The sequence below is a fragment of the Acomys minous genome (assembly GCF_964271855.1).
Source record: "Acomys minous genome assembly, chromosome: 3".
Taxonomy (NCBI): domain Eukaryota; kingdom Metazoa; phylum Chordata; class Mammalia; order Rodentia; family Muridae; genus Acomys; species Acomys minous.
In genome coordinates this window covers 23,491,457-23,515,221 of record NC_140485.1, presented here as the reverse complement: position 1 = coordinate 23,515,221, position 23,765 = coordinate 23,491,457, and the positions used below count along the sequence as shown (strand labels likewise).

The 23,765-nt window shown below is 43.8% G+C and overlaps 1 protein-coding gene across 2 annotated transcripts in view; it reads right to left on the bottom strand.

Annotated features, from left to right (window-relative positions):
• FBN1 (fibrillin 1) overlaps positions 1–23,765 on the bottom strand; it is a 201,976-nt gene that overhangs the window by 100,775 nt on the left and 77,436 nt on the right. For both annotated transcript variants that reach the window (XM_084775482.1, XM_084775483.1), the window contains exons 7-8: positions 6,192–6,389; positions 3,460–3,585 (exon numbers count right to left, since the gene is read on the bottom strand). In XM_084775482.1, the coding sequence (XP_084631608.1) occupies positions 3,460–3,585; positions 6,192–6,389 (324 nt within the window). The remainder of the gene's footprint in view (positions 1–3,459; positions 3,586–6,191; positions 6,390–23,765) is intronic.

The following is a 23,765-nucleotide window of genomic DNA, read 5'->3' as shown; positions in this document are numbered from 1 at the left end:
CCACACCATTTCTAGGCCTGCTTTCTCCCCCTCTTCCCTCCCTCTCCCCCTCTCTCTTTCTCTCTCCACCCCCCCCCCACCCCCAGAATCTGCTAGGGATGAAGAAACTTAACGGAGCCTGTCTCAGCACTAGCTACGATCTTCCTGGACACTCAGTTGTCCACAATAGTGACTTGACAAGGGACCCAACTACCTGACCCTGGATGTTGTAGTTACCGCTCAAGTGGTGAGAGGCAGACTAAAAACTTGGCGGCAGCTCTTTAAAAGAAATCAGGCAGATTATGAGCCTGTGCACTTAACTTTGTTTCATTGCGCAAATGCTGCCTTTTAAGATGCACGCAGCGGACAGGCAGCCAGCCAGTGCTGTTTTAGTCACACACTGGTACCCATCAGTCACAGATCACAACTGCGAAGGAGTAAGTGGAGAGGTGGGGAGCTCCGGAGTACAGAACAGTGAAGGGCCTCTCTGTGTCATCGCATGCGCAGAGTTGGCACCTGATGTAAACTAAGACCACATAGTGAACTGGGGACTTTACCAGGGCTGGGGCCGGGCCCACCTTACTCACTGGGCCTTTCAGGCTGTAGCACTACTCCATTAACTGTGCAAGGAGCTTAGCTATGCTGAGCAGAGAGGTGAGCACTATGTCCAGGAGTCTCACCTGTGGTGATGGGTCAAACAGCCCCAGGGATGCTCACTGGTACCCAAGATGACAAAAGCCCCTAAAGCAGGTAGCTATTAGGTCAATATGAGATAGCTGTGGTAAAGAGAAACCCCAAGCACTCCAACTCACATATCAGGGAGTTCGTGGATGTCAGAGCCACGTGGTAAAAATTCCTTTGAATCATGCCATGCTCTCAGGATTGTTGGAGGCTGGGCTAACGACAATCCAAATCCCCAAACGTTAAAGGTTAATTATTAATTAAAGGGACTTCTTCCGGGGAAAAAAATAATGTAATCCCTTAACTAAAGTTTCTTATTTCTTAATTTCCAGCCACAGTAACCTATGCAAAAACGGGCTTCGTTTCCAGAAGGGGAAGTCGCCTGTGCTCCTCCAGTACACAAGCTTCACAGTCATCAGAACAAACAAACAAACAAACAAAAAACAGCAAAGATGTGTCCGTGAGCTCTGGTCCCCTTCTCAGATCACAGCTATAAATCTCCACCTTTGGGCTGAAGAGATGGCTCAGTGGTTAGGAGCACTGACTGCTCTTCCAGGAGTCATGGGTTCAATTCCCAGTACCCACATGGCAGCTCGCAACTGTCTGTAACTCTGGGATCTGACATCTTCAGACAGACAGACATCCAGGCAAAACATCAATGCAGGAAAGAAGGGAAGAAAGGAAGGAAGGAAGGAGGAAAATCTAAAAAATAAAAACAAATCTCCATATTTGCCTTTTAAAATGTTTAAAATCTGACATTGAATCCCTTATTAATTTACATTTTAACTGCTATAAATTTTATGTACCTATTAAACCTTCGTCTATAGGATTTTATTGGGGTTTTAGGAAAAGGAAGATATGAAAAAGGGAGGGTTCTGAAGAGGAAGCTCTCATGAAAAGCTTAAATACAGCCATCAGGCCAGAGGGGAGTGGTGGCTGCTATCTTAGGAATTTGGTAAGACCCACTAGATTGAAGTGGCTTTTTAATTTTTAAGGTAATATAAGGACTATACAATTTCTTCCTTTCTGAGTCAAGGGAAAACACACTTAAAAAGCCAGCTACAGTGCCAGTGACGTGGCTCAGCAAGTAAGGACACTTGCTGCTAGGCCTGACAACCTGAGATTGAACCCCCAGAACCCACACAATGGAAGGAAAGAACCTCCTCCTCCAAGCTGCCCTCAGACCTCCACATGTGTGCCCTGGGTGCAGGACACATACATACCCATAAACCTTTCCTTTTTAAAGTTCATTCCTTCATGTATTTTGTCATAGTAATAAAAACCTGACTCTCACACGTGGGCTCAGAATGAGGGCACTACTATGCCAGACTCTCTTTCCCAGCCATTTATAGGATTTTTTTGTTCTCTTTGTGGTTGTGTGCTAGATCTTCGAGGCTCCCTTCCTTGACCACAAAGGACATCCTGTGCCCAAATAGTGCCACTCCCCTAGTGTGCTGCCTTACTTGGAATACAGTAAGGGAACTGATGAAGAGAACCTAGCTTGCAGAGGGTTCTGGGAAGACCTTTCTGATGATGTTTCTTCTACCAGAGCAAGACAAGTCAACAATATTTCAAATTGTCCCAGGCCAGAGCACATATAGCACTTACAACAAAATATCATATCTGATGTCAATTTGCATAGAAAAATAGAGAAGGGAAAAACCACCACCTAAATTTAATATAACTGTGATGGCAGAGGAAACATGAACTCTCCCCAAAGGGTTCTGTCCTCTGCTCAGTTGAGAATTTGTTTTTGTTGTCAAAAATATTAATAATTCTCTGGTTGAATTTTAATTTGTTAGATGCATACAAAGCAGGATGCTTAGCATTAATTTAAAAAAATTCAAGTTCTCTAGAGTTTTCTTTTTCAGTGTGAACACTATGTCTGCATCTTCTGTGTGATGCACAGCCATGACTGTTCCTGAGGTCGCCAGCAATTCTAATCAAGCAAAAGGCTGTGCTCAGCACCATCACAGACTTCTCATTTGAAACTTCAGGCCACAGCTGGTGAAATGAGACAACAACAAAGTAATGGCTTTCTCTGAGCTTGATACGAGATGGATCTTCGGGTGTCGCTTTGAGGCTGTCAGAATATATATATACTCCATGAGCTCCACGGACTCATCGAAGAGACCGAGAGCTGTCTATGTGCTTCCTAGATGCCTGCATCTCAAAACGAAGCTACTACACCGGAAGGCATGTAACAGTAGCGTGAGATGCAAACATGTCCCCTGTGTATACATCTTAGAAGCCTACTCTACAAACTAAACAGAGAAAAACATACATCAGGTTACTTTTTGTTTTTGCTTGGCAGACACCAGAACGCTTTTTCATTCAATAGACATGTGTTATGGCCCAGAAAAAAAATTCCTAAGCTCTAATGTTTATGTTAATATGTCATACACTCAAAATTCTACATTCTAACTAGAAAATAGCAGTGGTATAATTTTGAATGGTATCTAATGATCAAATTTAAATCCATGCCTCTAGAATTATACAAAACATGCATCTTGAATATTTTAAACCAAGTATCAGCCAAAAATATTTCATGTTTTAATATTTAATTTGACTCAGATGGGCCTCTTTATTTTGTGTGTATAAAAGTAGAACAAGCTGGAGGGGCTTTACTAGTCCCGTGGACCATAGACATATGATTTCTGTCAGACTGTCATTTTTATACCCCCATGGGGCTACCACAGACAGAAGGTCTTGGGTGTAATCCGCAAACAAGCTTAGCCGATGCCATCTTGTCTGCTCTCCCCCACGTTCCCTTTAGTTTCGGAGCACGAGGTTACTTACCTTCACATTTTTGCGACACTTCATTAAATTTGTGTCCAGCAGGGCATTTGCACTCAAAAGACCCAACAGTATTAATGCAGTTTCCTCCTTGACACAGCCCAGGGATAGCCTGGCATTCATCCACGTCTGTCACAAATGGGAAGAGAGAAAGATTCATTGCAGAAGAAAACATGATAGAGAGTTCATCCACCATCATATTACCATCTCTACATCAAGTCATCCACCATAGCTTTTAGAAAATGACGGTAGCAACTGTCGTGATACATTACGTTAAACAATAACCGTTCGGAGCTCAAGTCTTGTCCCTCCCCATCACTGCTAAGTGAGAGAAAGTCCATGACCTTCCACTGTCTGCCCTAATCTCCCTCGCCTACCTCTCCCCTTTCTTCCCAGGTTTCCTCAGATACACTACAGACACGCCTGCCTTGGAGTTTTGTACTCGTGCCCCCTATTTCTGGAATATTTTCCCCATTGGAGCCACATGGCTCATTCTGACTCATCTTTTAGTCTCTGCTCCAGTGCCACTTGGCTCCGGCTCGTGTGACAGCAACATCTAGCCCCGGGTCCTCACTACCAACCGTCCTAACGATGAATCTGTTTTGTTCCTCAACAACATAGGCTTCCCAGCAGCAGAGACTCGGTTCACCTTGTTCAATGCTCCTATCCAAAAAACCTAGGGACTAGCTTCTGGTTCTATACATAGTCCAAAATTAACTTCCCCAACAGAGACCTCCTTATACGTGGAGCTGGCTTCCTGGATTCCATTGTGGAAAAATGTATACAAAGTGTATTCTCTCCAGTTCTTTATTCAGAACATGGAAAATCCCGGTTTGCTGACGAGGCCAATGGGTGCCTTAAGTGTCTTCTTTTTGGACTATCTTGGAGACATCTATGAGTGAAGTACCCTCTTTAGGTCCTGATGCTGGGAGAAGCAAGAAAGCCACTGCCGTTTGCAGGCTCTCACTCTGCGCCGCTGGGAAAAGTCACCCATAGTTAAAGGGGAACTAGAGGGGAAATATTTATTTGGGTATAAAAGTGTCATTATTTTAACAGAATGTTCTGATCCACGACGCCTGTGTTGGATTATGTTCTACAGTCAGCTTCATCTCTGTCTTACATCAGGGTTTTCTGGATGTTTATTAAAATGTTACTTGAAATCACAATTTCATAGCCAGATGGACAGCTCTAGATAGTCTGTTGATCATGATTTTTGGTTAACAGGAAATATATATGAAGGCGGCTCCCCACTGACCGCATACCCCCAGACTGTGCCATACAGCCGCCTCTAACAACACACTTGCCCACACCCTGCTTCTGCCCCAAGGGCTAGAAACAGCAGCGAGAAGGCACACTGGCCACATACTTCGAGACTATCTCCCAGCAGAAGAGACTCTCTTTGCGAGTTGACCATATAAGCTGCTACTTTGAATTCATGGGTTTCTGCCAAGCTACCTTTAGTCTTCCCCACCTAGGGGCTGACAGTCATGAAGGAACAGGAAGCAAATTTAGAGAAAACCTAAGAGAGTCTACCTTCCCTCTCTTCTCTTTTCCTATTTCTTACTTCTACTGGCATCCAAACTTCTGACCGGAAGCTCACTGAGCAGGAATTAGAGATCTGCCTTTCTAGTCACCGCAACAGTTCATGGGCATTAGCAACTTCAAACTACAATGGGCAACAAATTCCTCAAAACTCAAGGAGACTTTCTAAGAACGTCGCCAAAGAAGACATCAAAGGAGACGACGCTTGCTCCTACCAGTCCCTTGTACTTCTAGGATTTTAAAAACAGCATCCTCTGGCTGCGCCTGACATTCAGAGGGACTTGCTCAAGGCCTTGCAGAGGAGTGTTGCCTGGAAGCCAGGCATATTGAATTTAGAGCAGCCCCACCCTGTAGATGAAAGCAGCTCAAAGCCTGTTTTCCCGCATCCTAGCCTTCAGGAAGAACACACGGAACTGAGCCAAACTACTACCTACTTGCCTCAGAAAAGCATATTTTCTGGATTGTATAAAAATACTGCAGTTGTCTAAAAAAAAGCACCGCAGACGTCTAAAGGAAGCAGAGATAGCCTGGGAGTTTTCAGGCCCATCAGTTTAGTGTGGAGCGGCCTCCGCTCACTTCCTGCTCTTTCCTGCCAGACACCCAGACAATGAAAGAATTTACACAGCTGGGGGAACAGAGGCAAAGCCAAAACCAGGATTCTAGGGGAGAGCAGAAGAGTGCTAAGGCAACATCTGGGGGTATTTAAAATGGTGAAACCAATTCTAATTTATTTCTGACTTGCTTTTTTTTTTTTTTCCTAAAGCATCATGTAGCATGTCAAATGTCCAGAGGAGCAATTTTCTTCAGGTCAGTTAAGTACAACCTCGAGCCCAGGACTCTAGAAGCTTCAGATGAAGAGAAAACAACAACAACGACCTTGTTCACTGTGTTCCTACAGGGCACTGCCCTCAGACACAGCATCGCCCTGACACACTCGCTACTCCTGTGCCAGGTACACATGAAGCCTCTCCTGGGCCAGAGGGGCTGCTGGCAAGACAGACTTAGCAAACCTTCCTGGCTCCAAGAACCATGCTACTGAGGCTTCAGTTGTGCCCCTAGGCCGGGCCCAGGACATTCTCAGCAGCTGAGCTATTCCCTTAGGGGGTAGGGTGGGGATGGGGGGGTTCAGGGGGAGGGGTTCTGGGCAGCTTGAGAACGCCTTCCGCCCTCCTTGTTATTCCCTCAGGCATTACCTTGACAAGCTCCAGTGCGGATGTTGGGAATGAAGCCTCTTCGGCAAGGGTGAGGCTGGGCAGGGCACATCTCACAGGGGTGGCCCCAGGCTCGGCCCACCGTGGCACAGCAGAGGGTTTTGGTACAAACAATCCCGCTGAGCTGCCCCTGGCACATCTGGTTGCTGACCACAGCGAAACATGGGCCTGTTCTATAATCTGAAAATGAAGAAGAAGTCATCTTGTCAAAGTCCAGAAGAGCAAGGACCAGTACACAGATGGGCAGCTGTGCCCCCATCCTGCTCAGCTCCAAGCTCAGACACAAACAAGCTCGCAGATCATTGACACTGTATAAAAGTCTGAGTGGCCCTTTCCACCCCTAAACCCCATTTTCCTCACCCACAAAGGTGGGAAAACATTAGTTCCTATCCGCTTTGGAGATGCCCATGTTAAGACGAGATGAATCTAGAGAAACTCTTTATAACCCTGAATGCTGAGGGAAACACAGCATCCTGGTGTTACTACCCAATCACCAGGTCTAGAAAACATCTAGGTATCTATATTACATCACACCCTTCATGTACCATAGGCACCTCAGTGAAATGAAATCCATGAGTCAGAGAAACATCTGAATTCCTGTGGTCATTGATATTGTCCATAATTGCTAGGAACGGAAGCAGCCCATGTGTCTCTCAGCTGGTGAATGAGGAAACTGTGGTACATATGTCCCATTAAGTATATTCAGTCATGAAAAGGATGGAATCCTGGCATTTGAAGCATCTGAGATGAAAGTGCAGATGCTCATGGTAAGTTAGTTAACTAAGGCAGTGCAGAGAAACAAGTACCATGTCCTGTCATCCATAGGTGAGTTTTCCACACAGAAGTTGGGAGTACAACAGTGGTTCTCAAAGGCAAGGCAAAATAGGGGGGAAGAAGGCGTGGGGGAGAATTATCATTAATCAGTTACAGTCAGTACAATGGTTGACTGCAGGCAAGAATAACGCAATGTGCATTTCAAAATCTAGATAGAATTATAATGATAGTTGCTGTCAAAAAGAAATGCTAAATGAAGCAGAAATGTTTAAATTGATTTAATGCATTTTTACATGTATGTATTTGTGAAGGGAGGACCCTCTCATGCCATGGCATGCATGTGGAGGCCAGGGGAGCTGTAGAAGTCCGTTATTTCCCTCACCATGTCTATCCCTGGGCCATCGGGCTTGACAGCAGGAACCTTTACCCACCGAGGTCCCACGTTCCCTGTCAAAATTAGTATAACACTACACCATCGGTACAAAATATTTTACTCTACCGACTTTTAAATTTGGCTTGTAGTTAAATTCTAGGTATACTTTGCTAGTCCATATAATACACTGGATTTCCTCAGAGCTTGACATCTTCCATAGGTACTAAGTTTAAAAAGGAAATTCAAAAATTTACCACTGATCTGCTGACTAAAATCTCAGCCTTCATTTTGTTCTCCCAAAAAAGAGGTTAATGATCTCTGAGGTGGACTTCCAGAAAGTCACTCGCATGCAATAACTATGTGGACAAAGTACAGCACTGAAGTCATCTTTACAAACAATGCCCTGTAGATGTTTAATAAATACTTCTTATCTATGTTTTTATTATTTTAAACATTAGCACACAAAATAATGGGTTTCATAGCAGGATTTTCATATGTATATGAAAATTATATATTATTACATGTAATTGTATATAATACATAATATATAATATATGCGATGTTAGTATATTATATATATAATTTCCCCCTTCATTCTATTACTCTGTCTTGTTTTTCTCACATATATATGTATATAAAGTATATACATATATATATATATGTATATCTTGAAAAATCTACATTCTACATCTGAGAGGAAACACGCAATAGTTGTCTGAGTTTAGGTTATTTTGCGGTCATAAGATCTCCAGCCCCATCCATTTTCCTGAGAATGACATAATTTTGTTCTTCTTTATGGCTGAATAAAACTCCACTGTTTATACACACCACCTTTCTCCACCCATAAGCTATTCTATAACGTGGCTCTTTTGAACGGTGCTACAACAAACACCATGTGCAGGTGCCTCTGTAGTGTGCTCACTCAGACTGTTTTGGACATAGGCCCAGGAGTGGTGGAGCTGGACACTCTATGTTTAGTTTGATGAGGCTGCTTCACAACCGCTCCCAGGGGACTGCGTCCACTCACTTTCCCACCAGCAGTGTACAAAGGTTCCTCTCCTCTGCATCTACACTGGTTAGTAACTGTTTTCTGCTTACTTTATAACAGCTGTTCTGACTGGGCTGAGGTGGCATATCAGCACTGTAGTTTAGGTCTGCATTTTCCTGCTGGCTAAAGAATGTGTAATTTTTGTGCATGTATTTGTTTGCTATCTGTACTTCTTTGGAAAGCTGTCTGATCAATTAATTTGCCTCTTTATTGACTGAATGATTTGGCAGTTTTGATGTTTAGCTTTTTAAAAATTCTTCATATATTAAAGATATCAATTCTCAGCAGGCTAGCTCTTTAGTCCATTTATTTTTTCTTTTATCATTTAGTATTTATCATGGACTTTTTATTTAAATAAAGAAATTATTTTAAACAATTAGGGAAAGGCAATGACACATAAATAAGAAATCTAACTGTATACAGACTCTTGATTACATATGGTTATATTATATAAAATCTACAATGTGTGCGTTACTTAATCACAACACAATGATAATATAAGTATTATCTTATTTGCAAAATAGGATCTTGGTTTCCTTTTAGGAAATGTGTTGCCTAATTTTCATCAAGCTATGGTGTAATTTATTCAATCATTTTCTTACTGTGTTATCATTGAAATCATTTCCAATTCTTCATTATTATACATGGTTTTCCGTGGGTTTAGTTCACGCAACAACCATCAAGACTTGCCTCACTTTATGTATCTTAAACTAAAGCCAGAGCCACACGGTATTCCTGTGTGATTAAACAAGGCAGAGAATACAGTCTGGGCCCTCCTTTCCTGCTAATTTACTGAAGCAAGTAGAAATGCTTTGACCAAACAGATTTGTACGAGCATGCCATTCTCATTTTTTTTTTTGAAAAAGCATAATGGAATGTGGATTTTAATAAACAGGCCTCCCTTCATCACTGCTTGGATCTGTGCTTATTTTAATAATACTCAATGGAGTGTCATATACACGACTGATATAAGCATTTGGAGTAACACGAACATGGTGTTTTGTGGATAGCTCCAGCAAACACCAGGAACATCACACAATGCCAAGAAAAGTCCAGTTCAGCCCTGCATGATGCTGGCTCCCACCTCAAATCTGAATTCCTGACTAAAAAGTCTATTCTCTCTTTTTCTCTCCATTTTACATCCTGGTCACAGCCCCATCCCTCCTCATTTCCCAGTCCCGTTCTCCCTCTCTCTCCCCCATCCCTGCTCCCCTATTTCTCTGAAAATGGGAGGCCTCCTTCCCATCCATCCAAGCTCATCAAGTCGTATCAGGACTGAGTGTGTCCTCTTCCCCCTGTGAACTGGCAAGGCAGGTAACCAGAGCCCTTGTCAGAGACAACCCCTGCTGCCCTCAGTAGAGGACCCACATGAAGCCTGAGCTGCCCATTGGCTACATCTGTGCAGGGGGCCTTAGTCCAGTCCACGCATGGTCCTTGGTCAGTGCTTCAGTCTAAGCAGGGCCCTTCTGGTCCCTGGTCAGTTGTCTCTGTTGGTCTTCTTGTGGGGTTCCTGTCACCTACAGTTCCTTTTTTTCCCTTCACCCCACTTTCCCACAAGACCCCGTATACGTCTCCCAATTGTTCTGGCTGTGAGTCTAGTCTCAGCATCTGTTTTGAACTGCTAACGGGTGGAGCCTCTCTGAAGGACAACTCTGCTAGCCTGTCCGCAAGCATAACAAACTATTGTTAATAGTGTCAGGGGTTGGCTGTCTCCCATGGGGTGGGTCTTGGGTTGAGCCAGGCATTGGTTGGACCTTCCCTCAATCTCTGCTCTATCTGTTCTATCTTTATCCCTGCACGTTTTGTAGACAGGGTAAATTTTGGGTCAAAGTTTTTGTGGGTGGGTTGGTGTTCCCCTCCCTCCACTAGGAGTCTTGTTTAGTTAGAGGGTGTCCTCTTCAGTCTCTATGGTCCCTACTATAAGGAGTCTCCGCTAGAGACCCCCTCATCTCCTCCCAGGAGTCTATCCAGATTTAGGTCTCCAGCTTGTCACAGAGATGCCCTTCCCCTAGTTTCTCTTTTTCTCTGCAAGCCTTCTGTCCTCCTGCTTTCCCTAGGTCTATCTCCACCTTTACATCTCTCTGCGCTCCATCTCCTTCCTTGCTCACCTCTCTTCAGCCATTACCTGTCTATTCTATTTCCCCTTCTGCATGAGATTTCAGCATCCTCCCTTGGGTCCTCCTCATTACTTATCTTCTTTGGGTCTGCGCATTGTAATATGCTTATCCTGTCCTATATGGCTAAAATCACCTGGAAGCTCTTAATATAAAGGATTTTCACAACTTTTCCAGAGTCAAAATGAAATGTTGCAATAGATGGAATAGCATGAAATACATGGAGCCGGGATGATACCTGTTAACCCCCACAATGTCCGTTAGATAACTCTACAGCCCACAGGGGCTCATCTTTGCCGATATACTGGACACTGGCCAAATAGCTGGAGTACACAGACTAGAATCTATGGGTCTCACACATGTCTACACTAGGAACTTATAGCCACAGATGAAGTAAATTTGAAATTGACATAGAAGTTACTTGCTTTGCTGTTGGCAAACATACTTGAGACCCATACTGTCTGGGGGAAAATGATTATTACAGACAGAGTAGCATAATCTGGGTGAAACGCATTTGGAAATAAAAAATTTCTTAAAAAAGCTTTTAAATGGCACTCTGATTTGGGACTTTTGTCTTTGTTCTACTCTTTACTATGTTTTAAAAGTTAACCCTTTTTCTGTTCATTATTCCAAGCACAAAAGAAATTTACCTACACTCCCAATGCTTTACTAATAATCCAGTTGTGTATAATTATTCCTACGGCTCTAGTGTGATACTAAGTTAAATTTACAACCTTTTCTTTTAATGTTTCTTCACATATAGGCCCATGCTAGATACAGACTGTGTCTCACTGTATGCCTCAACAGAAATAATTCTTCTTCTTCTCCTTCATCCTTGTTTTCCTCCTTTTCTTTCTTTCTTTCTTTCTTTCTTTCTTCTTCTTTTTTGTTTTGCTGAGAAATTATTATTTTTAATGCAAGTAAAACATGATATTATAATGATTTTCTATTTGCAAACCTCTCTGCAATTACTTCTTTATAAGAGCTCCATGAACTAGGGCAACCAGGCCAGCCTTTTCCGATGTTAAAATGCAAAATTAGTCTTTAATCTAAAATTAGTAAACTGGTTTACTCTAGTTTGTATCACTTCTGGGATGCCTTGCCTCGATGTGATCCACTGTGAGTTCAAGGGCTATCCTCTAGACCTATTTTTTTTGGCCTCCAGGATTGAGGGGGTTTGTTTTGTTGCTTTAATTTCACCATACTAGAAAGAAGGCCAGAGGTTAAAAGCATGCACTGCTCTTGCAGAGGACCCAAGTTCAACTCCCACACCCAGGTTAGGTGGCTCCAGGGGGCACCTGATCCCTGGGCCTCAGCAGATACCTGCACTTGTGGACACATATCCACATACATATACACAAACCTACGATTAGAAGTAATATATATTTTTATTAGACTTATTGGAGGAGGGGGGTATGGTACGTGTGCCTCTGTGCACACAGGTGAAGGTCAGAGGACATCTTATGGGAACTGGTTCTTTTCAACTATCATGTGGCTCCTAGAGATTAAACTCAGGTCATCAGACTTTGTGGCAAGCACCTTTACTTACTAAGCTGCCTTGTCTAGGCTCGAGTCCTGGCCATATAGCTGTGGTCCCTGCTGCTCACTTCCGGATCTGCAAAATGCTTGGGCTGTAAACTTAGTTCTCTTTTCTTCATAATCAGACTTCGCTCTGATGCAAACTCATCACTGACAGGCAAAGTGTTCCTGTGGTCAGTAAATTCCTGTCACTCACGCCCAGCCACTGAACCACAAGCTATAGAGGATGTCATTTTGGGTACTAGGCTCCAATTATTTAAAACCCTTCCTTTCATAAAATTACATATAGAAGATTAAGATATCAATTTATTCATGACAGAGAAGTCAGAGCAGGCATGCTTCTCCCAGGAAAGCTGACCGATAAAATTTAAATTCAATTCTTAGGAGTGTGTGGGGGGGATTCTGAAAGCTTTGAGTCTAAAGAAAACTGAAGGGGAAAAAAATCCCAGGATTGAAAGCAGAAGTAGCCTTGTTGCTACTGCTACTATTTCTTCTTCCAGCCGTGTATTCTCTGCACATCACAGAATCAAGTTAGAAGCTTCTGCAAAATACTGGTGCCTGGAACCCTGCCCCTGTTCCAACCAGCCTCGCCATGGACTCTTACTCTATGGGTGTGTCGTGCAATATTCTGTCATTAAACTATTACCACAAATGAGATGTTCAGCAGTAGACCAACATTAAAACAGAAAGGCCTATGCTAGCAAAGAGGTCATAAAAAATATACTGGTTAAACTCTCCCCCTGCCACCGGTAGATTCACTTGCTAAGCAGAAGGCACCCAGTAGGCAGGTTCGGAAAGACAGCAGAATGGTGGTTGCCAGGGACACGGGAAAGGAAGGAAAGGAGGGTTGGTGTTTAGTGAGTACAGAGTGTCAGTTTGGGAAGATACCAAACAGTTGTTGATGGAGAGCGCCTTCTTGGGTGGATAATACCAATTCTAGAAGCCATGGGTTATCAAACAAAATTCCCAGTGCCAAATATGGGATACTTCTTTATGACCTGTTGGTGAGAAAGGCCTCCAAAGGCTCCCAGAAAGGATATAGGCTATTTCCACTGCTCTTGGTTGAACACAAGAAATTAATGGTAAGGTCTTATTGCTGAAGACACCACAAAGCTTGGTTAGAAGCTGAAACTGCAGTAGGAGCTTGCTTACTGAGGGCTGCTTTTCCTGTGCTGGAATGTGCTACGCAGGCTGCTGGAGGAGAAAAGCCATCAACGGCCTCCCCTAGTTGTGAACTTGTCCTGCTACAACACCAACTTGCCAGCTAACACGTGCATACTCGTGCAGCAGTGCCATGACTGTCGTGATAGCCAACTGCTTTCTGACTGTATCTGAGGCTCACTCTACAGGAGGGAGCTCATGCCTAGAGCTGTGGACCTGCTCAAAGGCCCACGGTTTGGGAGGTCACAGGCCTGAGGGGGTGAATCTATTGCTTTCATTTTCCTAAATGGATGCGTGTTGTCAAGCTGTCTCCTAAATATTTATGTTTTTATTCATGGATAACCTTGATCAAAGAGGCTTTTTTTTTCTTTCTTTCTTTCTTTCCAGCAATGCATGAAGAGGTGCTCATGCTGCTAAGAACAAATGAGTGTTCTCAGTTCCAAGAAGAATATCTGCATTAGCCCCTTCAAGGCTCAGAGACGTCTTGAAAGAGAAGTCAGAAAGAATGTAGGGGACATAAGATAGGGAGGACTGTGAAGCGCTGTTTTCTGGAAATGACGCAGCTAGTGCAATCTTGAACTCACAGCAACCGTAGCTGTTTCCACTGGGCCTGCAGAGGACTAGGCCTGACAATATGGGAGGATCTCATGGAATCTAGCCCTTCTCTGGGGAACCATGGGCACTCACGGCTTCTGAGGAAGTGGAGCCATTGTCTTCAGTGATGTAGCCATTGGTAGTTTACCATACTCTAGCAGTTAGCTCAACCCTATGCCCATACGTGGCTGGCCCACAAAACCAAAAAAAATCAAACCAAAGACATAAAAAGGAGAAGGGGACTTTCAGGAGGGGCCTGACAGTGGTGGGAGAAAGATAATAGAGGGTGGGTGGATGAGGGCAACCAGATGCGTTAACACGTGGATGGAACTGTCACAATAAAGTTAACTTAAAAGAGACGTTGTAGAGCTAGATGTGGTGGTGGTTGTCCGGTAAGGTGAGTTTACTGAGAGCCCCACACTGCTCATCTAAAATGGTCACATTCATAAGTTTTATTTTATATGCATTTTAGAATAAGAAAAGAAAAAGAGACTGTGCTGCACACATAAAGCGTTTTAATATCTCAGCGCTCAGGTCTAAGAGTAAACGTTAGGATCAAGGGCTTCTCTATTCATTTTACACTTTACAGAGTAGCTATGCTGAATCAGTGGGGGATGCAGTGAAGTCCTCGCAATGCACACAGGGGGTTTACAGCCCACTACAGTAGGTGGGTAGGGAACAGGTAAATATGTCAGAACAATTTCAGAGCCAGTAAAATCGGTATAAGACTATGCTGAATCAGTGGGGATGTAGTGAAGTCCTCGCAATGCACATATGAGGTTTACAACCCACTACAGTAGGTGGGTAGGGAACAGGTAAATATATTAGAACAATTTCAGAGCCAGTAAAATCGGTATAAGACTTGTACATGCCCACTGACCAGAGTTCAACTCCTGGAACCCACTTCAAGGTGGAAGGACACCAACTCCATGGGATTGTCCTTTGACTCCCACATGCACGCCATGGCACAAGCACACCCCACCATACAGATACACACCATATGTGCGTGCACGTGTGCACTTGTGTGCACACACAAAAACAGTGAACGAAATCACTCTAAAACTTAAAAAATTAATTCCAGACATGAAGTTGTGATTTAGCTTACAAATGGCCGCTGGAGCAAAGGAGCTGGGGAAGGCAGTCTTGGTGAGATAATCAAAGAAGATTGAGAAAAGCTGACAGAGGACCAGGCCTGGAAGTTGAGGACAAGCTGCACACACAATGTAGCACAGGTGTCCCCGGCATTAGCAACCTCAAGGGTGGTGGCTTGAGCTGGGAGGCAGCCTGTCACATCAGGCAGGGACTTAATTTCACAGGAGGCTCCAGGCCACAGTGAGGAGTTTGGATTTAATCTCTAAGTTAGCAGAAAGTCACCAGCAGACATTACTTTAAAGGAGGGCTACCTCGTGGTCTCTCTACTGCAGGACTCGGGGTAGGCATGAGCAGTGGCTTGGCCGCAGCTGTGTAGGAACGAGGAAAGGTTATGGATGGCTCATGGTCTTGGGCAACAGGGTCAACAAAGCTGCAGGGGATTGGAAGTGAGGGAGGAGGGAAGCAACAGTTCGAGGCCCTGGCCTTCCAATTCATTTATCGAAATGGAGAAACTGAGAGAGAGGCTACATTCTGGTAAAAGTAAGTATTAAAAAGGGTTCACTTTTGCAACAAAGGCGCTATTGTAGGACATGCGATTAGAGCTGAGAAGGCTAGCCCTGAGTGAAAGGATGTGGTATGTGAATCCTGATGCTGTCAAAACTGAACAAAACTTTAGTAAATATCTTGACCCGTATCCTTTAACTGTGTCACTAATTTTTCCCCCTCTTTTCCTTTTAGTAGATAAGCATTCGCTCATATCATAGATTTACGGTTGAGTGGTTGAGACTCTCACTTCAAATGCATTGGCCATTTCCCACAGAAACCTGAGTAGTAAGTACAGAGCAGCAGCGTGTGATGGAATCCTGGCGTGGTGGGAGGGAGCAACTGCCTACAGAGCAATTTCCCCGCTGCTTTCAACAGTGACAGGCATGGCAATCCAAGACCACTAGTGTGTGAGCTGCCAGCCCAGCGTTCATTCCACAGTAAATGGATACATACCACAGTCCCGTGATGTCATCAATCCTGAGAGGCCTAATAGAAAGTGTACAGCAAGGATGAAGGTGCAGCCATTACCAACTGCATTTGAGAAAAGTCTCGTGTAAATATGGAGTTTCTGTAATATCGAGCCAGACCAACGGCTGTGAGATCGTTTACATATACTTGTTGGCAAGCATTGTTCCTTGCACTGGCATTTCACCAGGTATGCACTTGCTTGCGGGATTTATAAATTATTTCTCTCTCTCTCTCTTGCTCTTCCCTTTCCCTCCCCTCTCTCGTCTCTCTTCTGCAAAGACACTATTAAGTAACTCTCAAGGCAGCTCCACTAGTCTCAGAACTTTTCTTTGGAAGTCAATGTCCAATGAAGAAAATTTCCTGACACTGTTTCCAGCTGAACTCGATGGAAGAAAGAAAAGTTGGAAGAAAGTACCACAGCACTCAGGGCACCCGAGTACATTGTGCAGGGGGGAATGGATGTAGAATGGAAGGGACAACGCAGCAAGCCCAAAATCCAGTGATGCAGATTCAAGCGGTTGACCAAACAAACAAACACCACCACCCGCCTCAACACTACAAGACTGTTCTTAAGAGATATCTGTGCATGCTCAGATATCAAATCAGATGCATGGACGCTCTCAAAGTCTGGCTCACTAGAGCCCCAGTGCATGGTGCTGGTGGCGCTCCATGACTGTCCGCATTGAAAAACTAAGAATATGGCAGAGACAGACGGGCCATGGTGAGTAGCTTGGAAACTTCTGGAAGTGAAAAGCCACAGGAGGAAAGTGAACATGGTTAGAAAGTATTAAGAGACCCCATTGAAAGTGGCCTAACGTGTCCCAAGGGACAAGCTGAAGATCATAATTCTCTCTATTTGTGAGAGAAGTTGGCTTTCTGGTATATTTACAGGCCTACACCGTGTACCTTCGGGTATTTGCAAAGCACATCAATAACTAACATTGGAATGTCCAAGCTTTTAACAGGTAAAAGTGCACCACTGGTAGAGCATTAGAATTCCATGAGCTTGACATTGCTGTCCCGGGACACCATTTCTCACTGAGGGATTTGAGGTTGAGGCCAGGGCTCTACAACTTAGCCTTCTTATACTCAGATTTCACAGCTTCCAAAGGCAGCACACACTTTTATATTGTATGTCTATCTCTACACTCCACACTAAACTGTATTTTCAATTTTCTGCATCAACTTTGTGCAGTCAGGGAGTTGTGACTCAAAGATCTTTTTTTATTTTTATTTATTTATTTATTTTTTTGAGACAGGGTTTCTCTGTTTATCCTTGGCTGCCTTGGACTCGCTGTGTAGACCAGGCTGGCCTCGAACTCACAGCGATCCACCTGCCTCTACCTCCCAAGTGCTGGGATTAAAGGCGTGCGCCACCATGCCCGGCTTAATAGTGTAGTGGTTATCACCTGTGCTTTACAAGAGGAAAGTCCTAGGTTCAAACTACAGTGACTCAAAGATCTTAAGCAGGAGTTCTAGGATCTGTAGTAACCCCCAGAAGCATGCACAAGTTTGATGGCTCAGGCACAGGTGGGCAGCCATGTATTCTTTCTAGAACTTTGGAATTAGGATTGAAGAGAACCGCTTTTCATCCCCACAGCTGCCTGGGACTTTGGGAATTAAAGGGCATCTGTTGTGTGGGGAGGCAATGCATCTTCATGGAGGCAGGTGTGAGGGCAGCAAGGGGCCAGGGTACACACAGCTCAGAGAGCCTGCAAGGACATCTGACCCCAAGGCCATGGCCAAGCAGTGCCCTGCTGCTGCACACCTGCCCTTGAATGACACCCAGCCCGCTGCATCCCATGTTTCTTGATATAAATTCTTTCTGCTTAAGCTTGCTTCTGTACTTCCAGCCTGCAGAATGTGACCTGATCAGAGAGAGTATCGTTTAGGAATATGTAGGTACAGCTTTCACCAGACTTTCAGCTCAACAGCGGGATAAATAAAGCTCCCCAGTGTGTAATAAAAAGCAATTGATTAGAGGGCTGACTGCTGATGTAGCTGCCCAGGTTTATTGGAGAGAAGTTTATCTTCTTTTCAATCTCAAAGAAAAGTTAAAGGAATGGATAAATGGATAAGTGGGTGGATGGATGAATGAACAGTTGTCCCAATTAGGAACATAAGCACCCTCTTTTCCTGATTTATAACCCAAGAGGGCCACACAGGAACAAACTTGCATGAGTGTTACCACAGGCAACTCAGCCACTAACCTCAGAAATACATGTTGGCTGGCTTTCCGAGAGCAGCAGGTGAGGCCTGGTGGTTTTCCTTGGACAACTGGTGCCATAGGAAAAGCAAAATGCAGTGGCCAAGTCAAAAGGTCTGTGTGCCAGTCTCATGTCAGCTCGAGTTGGACATCCCACAGGTCTTCTGGGATCAGAGAAGCCAAGAGGTGAACTGTGGGTGGGTGCTGCAGGCCTGAGCTAGGACGGTGGAGAACTGGTGGTTGGGGTGTTGGGGAGAGATGAGTAGTTTCTATCATAGAGAAGGGACAGTGTGTAGAAAGATGGCCAACAGGAGCATCTGTCTTATATTTGATGTCCCTACATACCAACCTTCACAGGCCAGCTCTTCAGGCCACAGACTTGGGGGAGGACACACTACCCTTCATACTCCACATTTGGTGACCCACAAGCCCTCCCTCGTCTGTAAACTACTAGTCACTGGCAGGTACCCTTTCCTGTCTCCTGTAGAAGAGAGCGTACTTGGCATGAGAGACTGAGGCAGCTGGTGCAGGGTCCTTCCATTTCAGCTCTGGCTTCTTCCCTAAGTTGTAACCACCCTCCAGAGACACTAGGTGAACTGTGCTTCCTCAACTCACGCAGCCATCACATTACCTCCTACCCACGGATCTTTGAAAATGCCATCCTCTCCTTTCCTCTCTCTATTTTCTAGAAAATTCCTCCTCCTGGAAGATTTCCTTGATTGTTTTTTTTTTTCCCTCTACCTTCTGTGGCACTGATTAAACTCTATGGAATCACTCAGGAATAGAACTTTCTTTTATCAGACTAGGAGCCTGGAGGGTAAGCATTCTGTCTTTTAAACAATGTATCTCAGCTGCCCAGATGAGTTTGCAGGCTCATGAAAAGGCCAAGTGAGTGGCTGAACAAACAAAGAGAGTGGCACATGATCTGCTTGTAAGTTAATCTAAATCTTTTGCATTCTTCTCTTTCTTTAGTCAAGACACAACTAACTCTCCATGCTCTATCCTGGTCATAACAGTGGGTATTACTGGGGCTGTGAGCGGAATTTGCCTTTACATAAGCTTTCGCTGCCTCCTGGCCTAGTGAGTGAAACTGTACATAAAACACTACCATGGTCCCTGGTCCATCTCTCTTCTTTCCCCCTCAAATTTACCTTCCACAGATTCTGTCACTCTTAAAAATAGATGATGCCACCAACGCAGGAAGCTTGTATCTTTAGCCTATTCTACAGAGTGGGCCCAAGTGGCCTCTCCACTCTTGCTTGGTCCTTTCATGTCTGCAATAGTTGAGAATTTCAATAGAGGGTAAAAACAAAAGTAATATGAATTCAGGTTGGATTCAGGGCTGACTCCACAGGAGGGAACCCACATCCAGTGCTATAAACCTGATCAAAACCCATGCTGGTAAAAATTACACACACACACACCCCACATACACACACATACACACATACACACCACACATACACACACACACCACACACACACACCACATACACACACAACACACATAAACACACAACACACACACAACACTACACACATGCACACATACACACACACCACATACACGCAAACACCACACATACACACACAACACATACACATACATACACAACACACACACATACCACACATACACACACACCACACATACACATAAACACACACACCACACACACACACCACCCCCAGGGGGGACTGAAGACTATCATTTAGCTAAACCGAATTTGCATCAAACACCTTCTAAACATTTATGCTGCTCCTCACAGACAAATGCCAGCCTCCGCCTTACTCAGAAAAGCTTTTTTCAGCAAACAAGCAGATAGATGGCACCTGAACAATCCTTCGGCTCTGCCTACCTTCCAGTTAGGAGTGGACTTTTGCCCAGGACGGTCCAATAAGATGCAGGCAGAGGCCTAAGGAGGGGAGAACCCAGGAATGCTTTTCACTGTCTGATAAAACGAGATAAATCCATCTGGATTACCTTGCCTTCCTCCTTTTCATCTTTCTAGAAGACATGATGCCTGGGAGTACATTACCAACTTGCAGGCAGGAGGACGGATGTTCAGGGATGGTAAACAGAAGGAAAGGAGCAGTGGGGTCTTTGATGGCATTTCTGAGCACCCAGACCACCCCCTGCTGCCCTCCACCTCTCAGTGACCTCCCCTTCCACCCTTCTCCCCTCTTCTTTCCTTCCTCTCTGCTCCTTCCCTCCCTCGCCCTTCCTTACTTCTCCCTCTCTCTCCCTCTCCTCCTCCTTCCTCCTCTCTATCTCTGTCACTACCTCTCCCCCACCTCAGAGAATACTCTACTGCTGAGCTACCTCCTAGACTTTTACCATTTAAATTAAAATTAACTTTATATTCTCCCTTTTCTGTCTGTGACTGAGTTTTCTCCGTTTTTTTTTACTCCCGTCCAAACTCATTTCTGACTGAGGCAGCATGTGTGGATTTTGCTGTCCTTTGACATACACGTGACAGGGACCCTAGAATCACATGTAACATCCCTGACATTTCTGCATAGAATGTTCAAAAATTAAGAGCAAAAAGAGCAAAGGGGGTCAATTGTGTAAATTTTATACAAAATGCAAGATAGAATACAAAAACCTTCTTCATCGTCTTGCACTTTAAGACTCAATTTAATGTTCTTTTCTGGAAACTGAGAAAGGTGTCTGACGTTGGGGGATAATGCTGATAACGTGCCCTAACATACTTTTCTTTGATGTGTGTGTGCGTACTTTTCAAGTTAAGTAAACATAAAAATGGTCATACTCCTCACTCCCACCAGCTCTCCTCTGTAAAAATCCATTCCGTTTTATAAAATAAATGCTGCAATATCTCAGTCAGATAACCACATTTGTATATTTTATTTTCTAAACAATTAAGATATTTGACTGTGATATGCATATTATACTGCCCTCAATCTAAAAAAATCACAATCCCTTCCCCTGGTTTGTAATTTGGTACCATTACGGTCATAAGAACATAAAAAAAAAAAAAATAGAGAGAGGATATTTAAAAAAAAAAACAACAACAACAAACCTGAAGCACCGGTACTATGCCCAAACAGTGGCCAAGCTCAAACTGTGCATCAGCAAGAAGGGATTAAGAAGGGAGCAAAAGACGATGCAAATGTCCTCAGAGGTCCATGTACCAGAAATATGTGGTACCAAAAGGTACCTGTCACCATTTCAGAACATGGGGAATTATTCAGTCATTAAATGGCGTGACAGATAAATCATGTAAGCACAGGTGGCACATGAAACAAACACACAAAACCCAAACTCTTAGCTATGGTGTGTGTGTGCGTGTGTGTGTGTGTGTGTGTGTGTGTGTGTGTGTGTGTGTGTGTGTGTGAGCTGCTCGATTTTTCTCTCCACTTCCTTCTCTTCGCTCTGAGTGTGAGAGGACCAACCTCTCCTTCAATCCCAGATGCTGTTTATGACTTCGGAAGGTTCATCCAGACCTTGGAAGATCTACTGATGACAAGTCTGATCGGAGAGACCTGCTGAGGCCTTTAATACAGGAAATTCCATAATTGCTTCTAATGTTTATGTGTAAGACAAGTTTTGGATCCTGTCACTTTAGAATTGGGGGAAAAAAAACACAGAGGAAAGGAGAAGAAAACAGACATCTGTGAGCACAGTGCTGGCTGCTGCGCACACTACTTCACCTAATTCTCACAGTCCTTGGAGGGAGGAAACTGAGGCTCGGAGTACATGGAGGAACTTGCCCAAGGTTATGAAGAAAGTAAGTGCCAGGTTGAAATGTTTCCAGTTTTTAAAGCCATGCTGTTCCCTTGGTGATTTACACTAGGGCAAATTAAAATGCAAGTGGGTTATTCTTCTTAGTTTTACCAAACGAACTCATATATAAGGCAAGTCTCAGCGCAAGCCCTGTTTGTTACTCCATCTGTCCTCTTCAGTCTCTCTCCCCCTTGCACCCTGGCATTGAGTCGCAGCTTTCAGAACTGGAGCAGGGCTTGTATAAGCTAGGCAGCTCATTCATGTCCTATGTCTTCAGCGACATTGAAACCCTTGATGCAGTGACATGTGTTGTCTTCATGAAATGCAAATTGCTCCACTTTTGCTTTATTGAATATATTGACCTTGAGCCATGAGAAGACAGAATCAGTTCGGATGTCATCTATAAAAGGTATGTGCTGAACCATGTGACAGAAGTTATATCTGGAGGGGATACAGTGGAGAAGCCCAAATGCACCCCCTAATGTTCTAGGGTTTAAATTGGGTTCATCTTATTATTATTTTGTTATTATTACATATGATGCATATTTTAATGTAATGCCACATATTATAAGACAAACAGAATAATAAACATACACACAAACACACAAAAACTAAGCAACATACATAGAAACACATCTCTGTGCTGTCAGAGATGGAAACACCGCTTGCACCTATGCGATTGCGGGCAAACCCTTTTCTCCCTGATCCTAAGTTTTCTTAAATAAGGAGGACAGTGGGATATTTGTAAGAATTATATGAGACAGTGTATAAAAATATTAAATGTAGATCTACTGTATACCATCATAATATGAACAGAATTCTTTGCCTAAAACATCATTTGATTGGTTTCTGAGATATCAGATAGAATTGGTATCAACTAGTATACTGTTCTACTAGAAAGCCAGATTATAAGCTACATGGCATAACCTATTCTAACATGCCAAGCAATAAGGATGTACAAATTTCACACACCATACCTATATGCCTTTTCTCTCCTTGGTCCCTCTCTCATGTTCCCTCCTTGGACGGTCCCACCATGAAGTCTCTGCCAACATGGCTACTTGTTACTGAGGAACACAACCCCCTTAACTCAGTCTACAGACTCACTCACCCATGTCCTCACAGGGCAGCACTTTGGCCAGCACAAGCTGGCAGGGCATTGTTTATATCATCTTTCCCCATTCCAGAATTCCCTCCTCTCCTCCACAACCTTTTCATCCTTCAAGACTAAATCTAAACACTGCATTTCAGAAGCAACCCATTGAATCTGATGCTCAAGGAAGATGAACCTTCATCTTCTAAGCTTCTATGCTGTACTAAGTACATGTACCTATACACAGAGCCAGTACACCCTGCAGAGGAAAGAGTAGAGGTCACAGTCTACTGGTAGCAAACTCTCTAGAAAGAGACAACATCTCTTGTCTATCTCTGGCCTCTTGTCCTCTATCTCCAACTGCCAGGAATAAGAGACACACAATAAATGCTTGCTGAATCAAGCATATATTAGTAACTGGGTGCAGAATTAGTTCTTGCATCCGCTTGGGCCAATTTCCACTACCAACAAGTACACACATTCCGTAGATGAGCTCATGTGAAGTTAATTAGACAAGTTAGCTAAGTCTCCAACCCAGCAGGTTATCAGAACTGAATGTCCCCAGCGCACCTATGTGCAAAGACAACAAACAAGCTCTTGCCTTCTACATGTTTAATGAGGGCTCCTGGAGGACACTTTGTGCTAGATACAACACTATAAGATGTGGAGAGCAAAGTAAATAAATAAATAAATAAAATCTATATTTAATAGCTTTTGTAAAGTACCAGCATGTCCAAGCTGAACAAGTCCCTTCTGCCTCTTAGACAGTTTTGCTCAGTGCAGTTGCAGAAGGACATGGATTA